Consider the following 14,154-nt stretch of genomic DNA (forward strand, 5'->3'; position numbering starts at 1 on the left):
ATTAAAACATTAAGTCCAGTTACTGTTTCTCACTGCTATCAATAATTCCAGTTTTGGAAACTTTGCATCTTTTAGTTAATAGTTACGTAGCCCACTGCCACTTCAATATATGAACTGTAAGAAACACCGTTAGGCTCTTATAGAATGCAGAAAGGAATTTCTCATTAGCACAATGAAAGCACCCTTAGGGCTATTTCTTTCTCCCTACTAAATAATTTTGAGTAAGAAGTCAAACTTGCCAGATTTTACTGGCTTTCAAAAAGACACCCACTAAATGGAATATAGAGCCTACACTAGTAATTACTTGCACAGTACAAGCATGCGTGAATGGAAACCATATGACCCGTATACCTAAACCCACTACTTCCATTGAAATACAGTCTAGGACAACTGACAAATTAGTCTGCAGTATTCTTTTTGAACTTCCAAGCAAACTTTGCAAATAAGTTTTTCTCTTTCAGAGATAATGCTGTTAAACTTGCAACAATTACTACTGTAGTAGCATGTGTTGTAGGGTGGCTTTACTATGTATGTCTTGTTTCACATACTTCATACCACTGAAGACCCAACAAATTCCATTTTCAAATACTTTTATTGGAAGGCCATGCATTGCCTTCTGTTGTTGTATTTCAAATCACTGTACATTTACTTTGTGAAAACACTGCCTGCATTTTCTAGTACAAAAAACTAAAAATCGTTTCAGGAATGTAGAGAATATTAAACTTAAATAGCGGAAAAGTGCACCATAATTACTGCTGCACTGCAGACACTGCTGCATGTTCCACAAGATTTTAAATAACTATCCTGTCTCAGTAACACACAATATAAAGAGCAATTATGAAAAAACAAGACACTTAAATATACTTCTAAGTTATTGGGTATAATTTGCTGGCATTGGATAACCTATCATTGGTGTAGCGCCAGTTGCAGGGTATGCGTACTGCTGTTGGTTCATTGCACCATGCATGTTTGCCATGTTATTTCCGTACTGTTGATCATAGCCATTCTGATAAGCTGGAGTGCCGGCCCTAAAGCCACCCTGCATGCCAGTTGCTCCAAAGTTGTTTCCAAAGGCAGTCCCATTACCAAAACTTTGAGCACCATAGCCACCATTCTGAGCTTTTGCACCAAAGTCTCTCTTGCCCACTGCACCATAGGTTCTTTCAAAGTTTTCCCTCTCTCTAAAACCAAATCCACCTCTTTTGCCCGTTGAATATCTGTCACGTCGGTCACCTCTGGAACGACCTGCAGAGATTAAAGGAAAAATCAGGAATACAGCAGCACAGGAAATTCACTTCCTCTTCCAAAACATTTGACTTGGTAAAATGGGAGAGGTGCTGTCTTCCAACACAGACCGAACAGTTACACTGCAGTTACCTTGCAGCTTTCAATATGATAAAACTTAATATTTAGTCCACAAAAGGCAATGCTTTTTAATAGCTATAGTTGAAGTACCACAAATAAAATTAAGAGTTACCTGAACCTCTGTCTTCAACCAACTGGAGCAATTTGGGGTTGATTGCTTGATTAGCTTCACGAAGTACAGAGATGAGGTCGCTTACTTGCTTAATATTATTAGGTGTAAAAAATGTGTATGCTGTGCCTGTTTTGGTACTGCGGGCAGTTCGTCCAATTCGGTGGATATAGTCCTCAGAGGAGTTAGGGTAGTCATAATTGATGACAAATTTCACATCTTCCACATCTGTAAAGTGTTGCAGTGCAGCAAAAGCAATGTACACAATTTTGCACACCACAACAGCCAGATGAAAAAGCAAGTTAGACAATAATAGCTGTAAGATGCTAAATGCTGAAAAGAATGTTAATTATCTATTTCTGCAAAAAAAAAAAAGGCTCCTGAGAACAAGGATGCATATTGCCTCTGAACTTTTGTAATTCACTCTGTGATCTAATGCCTTACCACAGAATGCCCTATACGTCAAGTGACATCTGAATGCTTCTTGCAGTAAGACCACTAAGTTCACAGTAGCCTCTTCATGTGCTCCCAAGGACCTCCGTATAAAAATGAGGTCTTGCCACACACCAGAAGCTCTAAAAGATGGCCACACTGCTTGTCTTGCCAAGACCTTTCAACCGCAGCTGCAAGAAAAACATACCTGTCCTCGAAAGGTCATAAAGTTGTTTTCATGCACTGTGTCTCGTCTAGGCAAGCGCTTCCAAGAAGCCAGCGTTCACTTGAGTCTCTCTCTGGCAGGTCTCGACATGACGGTTAGGGTATAGTTGACGGAGGAACTCCAGGTTTGAAAAGCCAGTGCTTTCCCACCCCAACTTGTAAATGAGAGGTGGACTTTCAAATTTCATGTGCCAGTACTCACCAATTTGTACAAGGCTCAGTACATTTTAAAGCTGCTCTCTCCATTTCAAGGGTTGAAAAAAAAAAAAAAGAGACCACCGTAGTTTAATTATTCTTCGACATTTCAGCAAACTCACTGAAATCCAAAGACTCATGGACCACAGCAAACAGTATGCACACAAACTAAACAGCAGTGCACCATGGCAGTCATGCAAAATCATGGAACAGTGGAAATAACCAGACAAAAAGTGAACTGTGAATGAAGCTACCGTTCCATGAGAGAACAGTTTATGGGGTCGTAGTTTTAGTCTTTGCCTTTTGAAGATTACTGGCACACAATGCTCAACTTTCACCTCTCTATTGGACTGGAAGCGTCCAGACGATCACTTCCACTAGTCCTCCATCCCCCTCGAGTCCTCCGATTGTCATGCCTAGGCCTTGCCACAAAGACTGCACCTTTATGTGAAAAAAACTTAGAAAAATGCAGAGGTTAAAGAAAGCAATGCACTTTCTTTAAATTAAATGCATCACCCAAGCAAGAGATTACTAACCTAGACCTCTGGAAGCAACATCTGTAGCAATCAGGATAGGAGCCTTCCCATGTTTGAATTCTGTAAAGACAAACCAATTAATTTCTACATCCAACAACTGGGAGAATATTCACATATTTGAATAGCCATCAGACCAAATCACTCACCATTTAGAACCCAGTCTCGCTCCTGCTGACTTTTGTCACCATGTATACCCATTGCTGGCCACCTGTAATTATATTATATTGTAATTAATCCCATATAAATTAACCAGTGATCTCCCTAACACCCCCCATGCCATGGAGGTATGATTAACATTTGGAATCTTTTCATCAGAATCCATGTCTAGACAATAATTTTCCATGACTCTTTGTACAGAACAATGGTTGTATACTAGTATAAACTATGGCAAGACAATACCACATCTAGCTCCCCCCCCCCCACTAGTATCAAGGGGAGTTTGGGATATTAAGGAAAACTGCATAGGACTTCTAGTCCTGTACTAGAAGTACAATACCACAGCTGAAAAACCAACATAGCTAAGCTACACAGCTGAAAATAAGATCACCTAATAGGTACATATTACAAATTTAAGATTGTACTGCATCTGTAAGTACCAAAACTGGTTTAAGTCACAGGGGCAAAGTCCTTACCCATCTCTCCTCATTTTTCTAGTAAGATCATCACATCTTCTTTTGGTCTCCACAAACACAATTGTCTTGTTTTCTTTCTCACTCATAATTTCCTCCATCAACCGAATGAGCCTTTCACAAGAAAAATACTCTAGTTAGAGGACTGAATTAATCTGCATGCAATTTACATTGTTATAACAGAAGACTCAAAATATGCCCTTGCAAATGATACCAAAATCTATAGAAGTATTATAAAACCTGCCCTAAGCCCATTAGGGGAGGGTGGGATATAAATAAAATAAAAATTTCAGCTATGCCTTATGCTTCAAAGTGAAAGCAAACCTTTCCAGTTTTACTTACTTATCATCCTTCTCTACATCATGACACACATCCACTATCTGTAGAATATTGTGGTTGGCACTTAGCTCCAATGCACCAATGTTGATGTGCACATATTCTTTTAAGAAGTCTTCTGCAAGCTGCCTCACTTCTTTAGGCCATGTTGCACTCCACATCAGTGTCTGTCTGTCAGGCTGAAAATAAGTTGACATTTAATATTAAAGACAGTTTAGCTTCCCTTTCCCACCATATCTGAGCAGATGGAAATTTGAATATGGTTCCCCAGTTGTCTTGGTACATTAAGTGAAATGTGACCATCTTTCAGCCTTCCATCCTTCTTAAGTTCGGTAAAATGAACTTGCTGGGGATAAAGTGTAGATAACTGGGGAATGAATGCAATGGTAAACTATCCTATAAAAAGTCTACCAAGAAATCATCATGTGATGTCACCCTATGGGTTGGTAACAACTCGGTGTTTGTACCTTTTTAAATACTTACTCTAATCTGTTCTACAATTTTCCGGATTTGAGGTTCAAATCCCATATCAAGCATCCGGTCAGCTTCATCAAGTACAAGATAAGTGCATCTCCTGAGGTTAGTTTTCCCAGCTTCCAAAAAATCTATGAGCCTCCCAGGCGTTGCAATGCAAATTTCTACACCTGAAGCAAAGACAGAAACAGTCATTTCTCTAAATGGTCTATAAAGCTATCATACGCAGACTTAACATTCAGTCTATATGCTGACTTTATACCTCTTTCCAGGTCACGTATTTGTGGTCCCTTGGGAGCACCTCCATAAATACAAGTAGACTTCAAACGGCAAGCTCTACCATATTCTGCAGCCACTTGCTGCACTTGCTGAGCCAGTTCTCGAGTTGGTGCCAGCACCAGACACTATGAACAGAGATGCAAATACAACGTCAAGCTGTGTTCTGGGAATGTTCAGCATAATTCAGATCTTACAAATTCAGGCACTGCACATATGGGAACAAGGAATTTTACTCTGAAGCAATTAATTGTTTTGTTTCTAGCAGTTACCATTGTGATCGATGGGCTTGGATCTACCAGTAATTTTCAGAGATAAAAGTAATATCTATCCAAGAGGACAGCTTCCCTGCCTCCCATCATCCTGCTATGGCCTAAATGACTTTGAATGTGTTCTTGGGGGCAATACTCCCTCTAAGCTGTGGAGTCTTCTGAGCAAAAATTCTACTGTGTGAGCTACTGGTATTAAAGATGTGAGCTATTGCCTAAATTAGTTTTTTTCTGGTTCCATTTTTCCTGAGCTAAGACAAAAAAAAAGTGTGAGCCAGAGGCAAAAAACTGTGAGCTAGCTCACATCAACTCAACTTAGAGGGAACATTGCTTGGGGGGCAGGGAACCACCTTAAAGTTTGAGGGGGGGAGTCAGGAGTTTGCAGTGAGACACAGGAATCAGTGGACCAAAGTTTCTACTGAACCAAAGCCCACGTTTTTGTTAATTTTCCATACCTACTAATAAACAGATATGGCAGATAAATAACACATATTTCACCAGGAGAATTCAAAGGATTACCAGTAATTATACAGCAGTGATATTCAAGGACAAATAGAAGAGAAATTTAAGCTTCATTATGTCAATACTTACAATAGGCCCATCTCCTCGTTCCAGGAATGGCTGATGATTTATGTGGACTATGGCAGGCAACAAATACTGTTGAGAAAATAAATGTGTAAGTTTTGTATATAAAACACTGCAAATTTATTTCATCCCTAGTATATCCAGCCATTACTCACAGAAAGAGTTTTCCCTGATCCAGTTTGTGCTACGCCAACCATATCCAGTCCACTCAAGGCAACAGGCCAACCTTGTGCCTGAATTGCAGTTGGTTCAGTGAAGTTCTGTCTTTGAATTACCTCCATAACATTTGCTGTGGGACAAAAATGAATTAGTTAAGCTAAATGCGTATTAGACAGGGATACTGTACTCCCAGGGTAGTCCTACTTACCAGGAAAGTTAGCTTCATAAAAGTTCATAACTGGCTTTGGACAGCTATGGCCTTTAACTGTAATTTCTTTACTTGCTCTGTATTGTTCAATCTCTTGCTGTAAAGAAAGTAAAACCCACCTAGTCAGTGCAGTCAACCTAAATTTATATTGCTACAATAATCCTACTGTAGTTACAAAAATCAGTAATATCCCTATGCCAAATAAATTGTCAGCACAACAATTCTATAACAAAGGTATGATTTCAGTATATTTTAACACTGCAAACTCAAGCAACATAAGATACGAGAAACTTCATACCATAGCACGTCTTGCCACATCAGGATGTTCCTGGTAGAAGTTTTTCTCAAATTTGGGAAGTTCGTCTAGATTCCATTTTTTCTTTGTAAGCTTTTCTCCAGGATTTCCAAACTTCTTTCCGCCTAATGATCCCCCTCTACTGCCTCCAAAACGAGGGCCACCAAACCTGTTAAGGCAAATTTTACATGTAAGAGGCACAAGTAAACAGCAAGTTCAAAGAACTGCTGTGAGATTTTCAGTTATTTCTAAGCAAGCCCCAATGCTAATATAGTATGGTTCAAATGTATCATTAAACAGTAGGCAGGAAACTCAAAAATATCTAGACGTGTATCTTCAAACTGATCAACACTGTGTGGTTACCACAAAACAAAAAATCCTAATTAGCTGCAAGGCACTCCCCCCTCTGCGTCACGTTCACGAAGGGGGCGGGTATTGATTACGAAACCTACAGGGTTCCGGTAAAAAGCTTGGTTTTTGAAGCACCATCGCTTTCCTTTATTGGGGGAGGGGGGGGAAGAGAACCCAGTTCCTATAGTGCTTTTACACTTGGCTAAATATCGGAAGGTTTACCCGCCTGTGTCTCTTTCATTAAATTCCCTCGAAATCTAAGCTAAGCGTCTGTAAAATGTGCGTTCGGGAAAAAGCCGACGGTGGGAGGGAGGCACCAGCAGCGTCGTTTCCCACACAAAGGAAACACACTGCGGCGTTTCCCTTTTGTTTTTTTTTTCCCGTCTACGCCACATTTTCTCGCAGGCGCATCCATTTTAACTCCTGGGCGGGGATGGAGAAAAGGAAAAAAACTGGCGAGGGAGGGAAGAACAAAGGCGGGAGCAGCCACCGCCGGCATTTTGATTTTCCTTTAGTCACCGCGTGGCGGGGCCAGCCATTAACATCCGCTCGAATTAGACAAAAGGCAAATGGAAGCCGGTTTTAGAGAGAGAGAGCAGAAGAGGCGGCAGTTTCATACGGCTGTTTTTCCCACACCCATTTCCCCGAATGGCACTTCTGACGTATTTCCTTCCCTACCGATGCTAGTTTAGCAGCAGGGATGGCCTCTAGAGCCCCCTCCCGCGTCCTTCGCGATCATCTTTCCTGCCCAACATTAAGCACCTCCACCCAAGAGCCTCTCTCCTTATCCCCAACGCGCAGTCTTTTGCGCAGGCGGCCGAAAAACGAGGACACGGCGGGGGGGGGGGGAGAGAATCCTCGTTCCGTCTTCGCCGCCGCCATTTTAACCACCCCACTCTCCGCCCCCGAGAAGAGCCAACTAGTCTTAGCCACCACGGCGACCGGGAGCCAAGCCAGCTAAGCCCCACGGCTCACCCGCGATCCCTCTCACTGGAATACCCAGGCATGACGATAATGGCGATCAAGAAGGTCTCGACAACGATGGAGGGCAGGCAGGACCGGTCAAATGTAACTCCGAAGCCGATGTCGAGGGCGAGGAAACCGGGAGTGTCCGAGGAGCCGGATGCCGGTTATATAGCCGGCGCCGCTGCGAATGTTGGGAAGCCGGCTAGTGACGTCATTAAAGGTACCGCCCCCTCCCGTTCTAGACTGGGGCGGGCGGCTGAAAATTCTCTTCGCTTTAAAAGAGGCGGGGCTAAGGCTGGGCCTGTCTGCTGGCCTATGAACGCCTCGCTGTGTTTGGCGAAGCTGACCGGCCGGCGCGCCAGTTTTTCATCTCTTTCAGGAATTAACGGAAGCGCCCTTCTCAGCTCGGGTTGTCAGCACGCCAGCTCCCTCTCAGCTGTTGCACGCAGTTCAGTCCCGCGTGCACAACCCCCCCTCTTGCGTGCCTTTTCGGTTTCTCACCAACCACAACTCAGAACGCCAGTTCTCCACGCGTGCGCAGATCGATTTGCCTCTTGGGGACGTTGCAGCTTTGTTTAGAAAGACCGGCGGGGGGGGGAGGTATTTTCCGCTTGCCTGGCAGCCTCTAGCGAGCGGAAAAACGGCCCTTATGTTTAATTCTTTTTTTTTTTTAAACCCCATTCCAATGATATTTAACAATAATAAAAAATATGAGCGTCTCCGATTTCTGAAGATTGAAAGAAGCTTTTCAAAACTTGCAATGGCCTCCTTCCCTCTTTTTTTTTTTTTTTTTAAAAACGTTTTAATAAATTGTCAGAAGTTTATTACAATTGCTTTGCCAGAGCACAGCATACAATCAATGGGACTAAGTGCCACTAACTGGCTCTTCTGGAATTAATGGTAAGATGTTTTAATCGATATGATAAAAATCCAAACAATAACAAAAACCCTCAGTGTACATACACTATGTCAAATAAAGGAACTCTAAGCCGATTGGCTAACTCTGCCAGTAGCTCAATCAGATACTGCAGCTCATAACTGCACAAGTTAACTGGTGTTCTCTCAACTCAAAGGTGTGCTTTTCAGTGTAGTGGTTTTATGTATTCCCCACCAAGTATTTAAGTGATGTGAAGGCATATGTGACCCAGGAATTAAGTATTTCAGAGGTCATACTATAACAGATTATAATCACATAACTAAAATAAAGTGTACTACTCTAGTGCCTTTTTTAAAAAAAAAGTCAGGCTGTAACTACATTGCAAGTCTTCAGTAAGAAAATCGAAAGAATCAGATTTTGAATGAGGAAGAGATTGGATTCAAACCCTGCCCTTCGCTATACAAAGAAGTCTCAAAGTGGCTTACTATCTCCTTTCCCTTCCCCATCCCACAATAGACACCCTGTGAGGTAGGCGGAGCTGAGAGAGCATTGACAGAAACTGCTCTTGAGAGAACAGCTCTGAGAGAACTTGTGACTGGCCCAAGGTCACTCCAGCAGTTGCATGTTGAGAAATGGGGAATCAAACCTCCTAGATAAGAGTCCACACACTTAACCACTATACTAAACTGGTTGGGAAGTAAGATATATGCATAAGAACTTGTCATCTGTTGTACAGTATTCCAAAAGATGTTTGAATCCATGGATAGCTAGGGTTGCCACAGTCTTCTCAGCTGGGCTCTTCTGCCTTAAAAGCTGCATTGCAAGTAATACTTCAGCTGGTTAAGTTTTTCACATCATGGCATTTCTGTGCTGGGAAAATTAGTATCTGACAAAGGTGACTGTTTTCCTGCTGTTAAAGGTACAAGAGTGCTTTGGGGAAGGGGAAAGGTGAAAATCCCATGGGCAGTGGAATCTTATGGTCAAGCTAAAATAAGTGCCTTTCAAGTTTCTGGCATAAGGGAATTTACGCATAGCCCTATAAAGCACAGGTATTATTTGCAAGTGGGCAGAATGAGGCTCTTAGTAATTTTCTGAATAATTCTCAATTATTTTCACATGAATGAATTGTAATAATTACATCAAAATATTGTGGCATTACATAGTTGTCTTTTTGCTATGGAAGGGCAGCCATAATCACCTTCAGACATTCCATAAAAAGATGAATATAATGATTGAGAACCTGCAGTTTGAATTAAATGCAAATAAAATATTTTTTTAAATACCATGGTTGTTAAGGTTGTTAAATTGTCAGCTGTACTGCACAAGAAACCAACTCTTTCCCATATTTTAAAAGTAATCATATTGTTTATATTAAACAAAATTTACCATTCATTCAGTTGCTAAGAATTAGAAGGAACTGTACTAATGTTCAGGATTTCCATGGAGAAGCTCTGACTCTGAGACACAACCTGGCAAGGAAAGGGTATCCTAAAACAACACTGCAGTCTGCTTATCTCAAGGCTGTTTTCTGCAAGAGGGAGATGCTGCTTAGGAAAAAAATGATTCAAGGAAGGTTATATGTAGTCTTACTTGTAATCTCATCAATGTTGGATTGAATAGAAGCATTTATAGAAATGGAACATGTTGTATGATATACCTTTGTGTACAAAAAAAGAAGTTATTTATGGCTTTTAAGAAGACTTCTAGTTTGAAGGACAAATTAGTACATGGTAACACATTTCAGCCTACTAACTCATAAAAAAACCTTATCAGGATCTAGCTTACCAAGTGGTCATTTTCCCTGTACAAATTGTACTTTTTGCAGATTCACAAGTTTTATGAAATATTTCCCCATATGAGCCCCAGAGAGCGCTGAGGTCAGCTGGGAAAAACCAGCTGAATATCCCTGGGCCAAGGGAGACCAGATTGAAGGCCACCCGAGACCGGGCCTTCTCTATTGCTGCTCCACTGCTGTGGAATCAACTCCCGGAGGAGGTGCGGGCCCTACGATGCTTAGATCAATTCCGTAGGGCCTGTAAGACCCACCTCTTCAAAATAGCCTTCAACCAATGACAAACCGGGAAGTGCCATTGAAAATGCTCCTTATTTACTGAATTCTGCTGAAGACGTAACGCTTAGTACCATGTTGATATTGCTATTGTTAATTTTAATAATTGTAAATTGTTTTAACTGTGATTTTATAAGTAAACTGATGTATAATGTATTTTATGTTGTAAGCCGCCCTGAGCCTGCCCCGGCGGGGAGGGCGGGATAGAAATAAAAAGTTATTATTATTATTATTATCAACCCACGTGACAACAAGACCCAGTATACCATAAAGCAGAGGTATGGAATTCGTTTGTTATGAGGGCTGGATCTTACATAAATGTTGCTGGGCTGAGCCATGCATGCCCAAAACTGTAACACAAGGTACTGGAGATATAAACGTCGTCGTAAAGCTGATTTCAGATGTCAAATGGCAATAGCAGATGAATAACAATAGCAGGCTTGATTAGATTAGGTGTGATATGCAGAGGAGTAGTAGCCGTGGAGATAACCAGCGTTGGTAGACAGGAAATCTAGGTCTCAGTTCCATCCAGCAGGATTCAGTCCAGGAGGATGCAAAGAATAAATGGACATAACCCTGACAATAGAAACCACAACACTCAGTTGCTGACCTAAGAGTAGCAATGCTCTTATAAAGGAATTTCAAAGGGAGACTAGAAAAAGAAACTGCTGAATTGCAATGGATAATGAAGCCCAAGACTGAATTGAGAGCCAGTTTTCCTGCCTTATTACAAATGTGTGCTATTATCATTTTGGCATCTGAAATCACTCCACTCTCCAAGATATAAGGATCAATCCAAGTGTTTTAATTCTTAATCAGGATCCTTTTGAAGTAAAATAAGTCCAGATAAGAAACTCACTAATTTTTTTTTAAGGAGGAAATTATGGGTGGAAAAGTACCAGATAGATATTAGGAAAAAATTTTTTAGTTCAGCAGTGGAATTGGCTGCCATAATGCACAATTCACATCTAAACAAACAAAAAAAATCAAAACATTCCAACATAGTAAAATAAACAGAATTTAAAATATATATGATAATAGGTACAATGAAGAAACTGAGCGCTAAAATGTAATATTATCATAATTTGGCTAACAGCCAAGATTAATTTCTTCCTTATATTTGTTGATAAGAAAATAAAAGCAGTCACCTTAAGAGTAACATCTAGAATAAAAAGTCTCCTCTGCAAGCACCAGTCGTTTCCAACTGCTTTCACAATGTTTTCACAGCACTTTTTACAGGGTGGTTTGCCATTGAATAGCATCAGCCAATAGAAATTTAATACATTCCTCTTCTGAGCCTGGAAAATTTGTAAGGAACTGGTTCAACACTGTTTCAAATGAGATCAAAATAGGGAGTTAGAAGAGTCCATCCTTTCACCCACCCATCCATCCTGCCTCCTTCTAAAGAAGAAGTGTGCTTGCACACAAAAGCTTATACCTGGAATAAAACATTGTTGGTCTTAGATCTGCCATGGGAGTCCAGCATTGTTGTCTCTCTCTTCTCCTTCTCTGTTCCCAAAAGAGGAGAAGCAGCCCCAGAGAAACAAGCAGAAGTGTGTGTGAGAGAAAGAGCTGCAGAGGCAGGCTTCTCTTTGTATCTTCGAGCTCTCCATGTGACTGTGTATGTGTGAGAAGGAAAGGAGGGGGGGAGAGAAAAGAGGCAGGAAGCGAAGAGCCATGGAAGGAGCTGGGGGGGAAAGCAAGGTAAGGCACAGCTGCAGCAGCAGCCCTGGAAAGGAAGCAGAAGGAGGTTGCTTGCGGGACCAAATTTCAGCCCTGCTTTGGCCACACATTTGACACTCCTGCCCTAAAGCATTTTACAACATGTGACTCTGTTTGGGTAGTTTATGTGATCAGATCTCGTTTGAAATTACGGTATATGCAGGTAAAGTAAAAAGGAAGCTTAAGGTGCTCATTAGGGAACATAAACAGGGTATCTTACATTTAAAAAAACCCAGGTGCACCATTGGTACGTTTTTTAGAACAGTCATGCCCCAACTGATTTATTTTCTGGGCTATATATAGATCTGATAGCCAGAATGTTAAGATTCGTATTAGAAGGGAAGCTGAGTGGATTCTTAAGTTGACAACCTTAGAACCACATGAGTTAAACAAAAACATATGTAACAGCCTTTGGAGGAGGGCAGGGAGCTGTTCCTGTTGGTAGCAGAGGATAGGACACACAGCAATAGGTTTAAATTATGGGTGGAAAGGTACCAGATGGATATTAGGAAAAAATTTTTTTAGTTTAGCAGTGAAATTGGCTGCCTAAGGAGATTGTGAGCTCTTCCCCACTGGCAGTCTTCATGCAGTGTACAGATCTCACTGAGGAAGCTTAACATGAAACATTTAGGGGTTAAGACTATAGTGAAATAAATTTATCTCACTGTTGAGAAAATTCTGATCCCAATAACTCCATATCTATTTAGAAGGTAATTACATCAGTACCACCCTGGTGGGATAGGATGGGACAATTAATGAAACAAACAAATAAGCAACTCTTCAAACACGTGAATCACCTTGAGGAAAACAACAACAAATTCTAATCCACAAACTCAAGATATTCCTTCTTTACTTACATCTTCCAGTAAAAGCCTCAGAACATTTTTTTTAGTCTTTAAGGTGCTACTGAACTCTTGTTTTTTTCTACTGCTACAGATGGACTAGCGTGGCTACCCATCTTGATCTACCTCAGAACATGATCATGGTTCAGGTGAACAGCATCACTTGCAGTCACAGTGGTGATACTCAAACTTGGGACATGAATGGTCTTGGGTAAGGCTTGTACAGCTGCAGCTGTAGGCTTAAAAGCTGTTCCCCACACAACAGGTCAAAGCAGCAAACCACCACTACAGCAGCAACTATTACCACAAAAGATAAGTTACCACAGAAAGTCAAACATAGATAATTTATGTAAGCACCAAGGCCCAGGTACAATCCTTAAGTAAAATTCTACCATACAAGAGAGAAACAGAGTCTGCCAATACAAAAATATGTGTGTTTGTTGCCCTGCGATTTTCAATATGCATATACTGCAGATTTTTCCTGATCAGAGAGAAATACTACACCTACAATGCTATGAAAATACATCAGTCTTCATTTTACCTTTATCACAGATATGACTGAACTCAGCATTGCTAAATTCAAAACCAAAGTATTAGGCTTATTAATGTGCAAAAACCTAATATGGTATGTTTGTGGACAATGTATGAGCTAGTGATTTAAATTTCATTTTTTAAAAGGATTTGTTTCTTACTGTAGATTGGTTTCATTGAAGCCAATACTACAAAACTCCAGAAAACTTTAGAATTATATAGTCTTATGGACTTTCTGAAGCGACTTGAATCAGCTGAAGTGACTTGGCTGTATCCTTCCATAATGAGGAAGGGGAATATTATGGGGAGAATATCGGTATCCTTTTATGTTCCTGCTTTATATAGACCCACAACACTCAGCTAAAAAAAAAAAAACTGTTCGAAAATTCCTACTCCTTTTCTAAGAACATCCAACTCATCCCCTCAGACTGCAAGATTCCCTTGCATATTGCTGTACTCAAGTCAACCCCCCTCCCTATGGTTTTTGCCTTTCTCCTTTCTAAACTAACAGAAACAGAGTCCAAACGGAAGGATAGGGGAGTTAAGTAGTAGAAAGGGAACTGGCAGGGCAAGGACATTTTCCCGAGCCCAGGAAGCCTCCCCCTACCATCTCAAATATGTGAGAATTTATTGTATTACTCATTGGGGAGAGAAAATGCAGTCTGGACATTCTCTAGAGCTTTTGTTGTTTTACATCTTTCAAG

General features: G+C 40.9%; 1 protein-coding gene across 2 annotated transcripts; it reads right to left on the reverse strand.

The window, feature by feature from the left end:
- Positions 1 to 573: 573 nt before the first annotated feature.
- DDX5 (DEAD-box helicase 5) lies at positions 574 to 7,954 on the reverse strand. Of its 2 annotated transcripts, none has more exons than XM_060252956.1 (13): positions 7,444 to 7,954; positions 6,097 to 6,262; positions 5,799 to 5,895; positions 5,587 to 5,720; positions 5,438 to 5,503; positions 4,564 to 4,705; positions 4,311 to 4,471; positions 3,834 to 4,006; positions 3,495 to 3,605; positions 3,009 to 3,070; positions 2,863 to 2,922; positions 1,478 to 1,702; positions 574 to 1,245 (listed from the first exon to the last, which is right to left on the reverse strand). In XM_060252956.1, exons 1-13 carry the CDS (start codon positions 7,449 to 7,451, stop codon positions 872 to 874), a joined length of 1,779 nt encoding a protein of 592 aa, XP_060108939.1. In that variant the 5' UTR covers positions 7,452 to 7,954; the 3' UTR covers positions 574 to 871. The 2 variants fall into 2 exon arrangements, with proteins under 2 accessions (XP_060108939.1, XP_060108938.1); XM_060252955.1 differs by having other exon boundaries at positions 7,420 to 7,882.
- Between the last annotated feature and the right edge of the window lie 6,200 nt (positions 7,955 to 14,154).

The sequence above is a fragment of the Heteronotia binoei genome, chromosome 13 (assembly GCF_032191835.1).
Source record: "Heteronotia binoei isolate CCM8104 ecotype False Entrance Well chromosome 13, APGP_CSIRO_Hbin_v1, whole genome shotgun sequence".
NCBI lineage: Eukaryota > Metazoa > Chordata > Lepidosauria > Squamata > Gekkonidae > Heteronotia > Heteronotia binoei.

Bases quoted from the DNA above. Each gene is read 5' to 3' on its own strand.
- DDX5 (XM_060252955.1), bottom strand. From the start codon at position 7,451: ATGCCTGGGTATTCCAGTGAGAGGGATCGCGG. The intron at 6,263-7,419 runs GTGAGCCGTGGG...TTGCCTTAACAG, and splicing joins TCCAGTGAGAGGGATCGCGG to GTTTGGTGGCCCTCGTTTTG. The intron at 2,923-3,008 runs GTGAGTGATTTG...TTGTCTTTACAG, and splicing joins GCGAGACTGGGTTCTAAATG to AATTCAAACATGGGAAGGCT.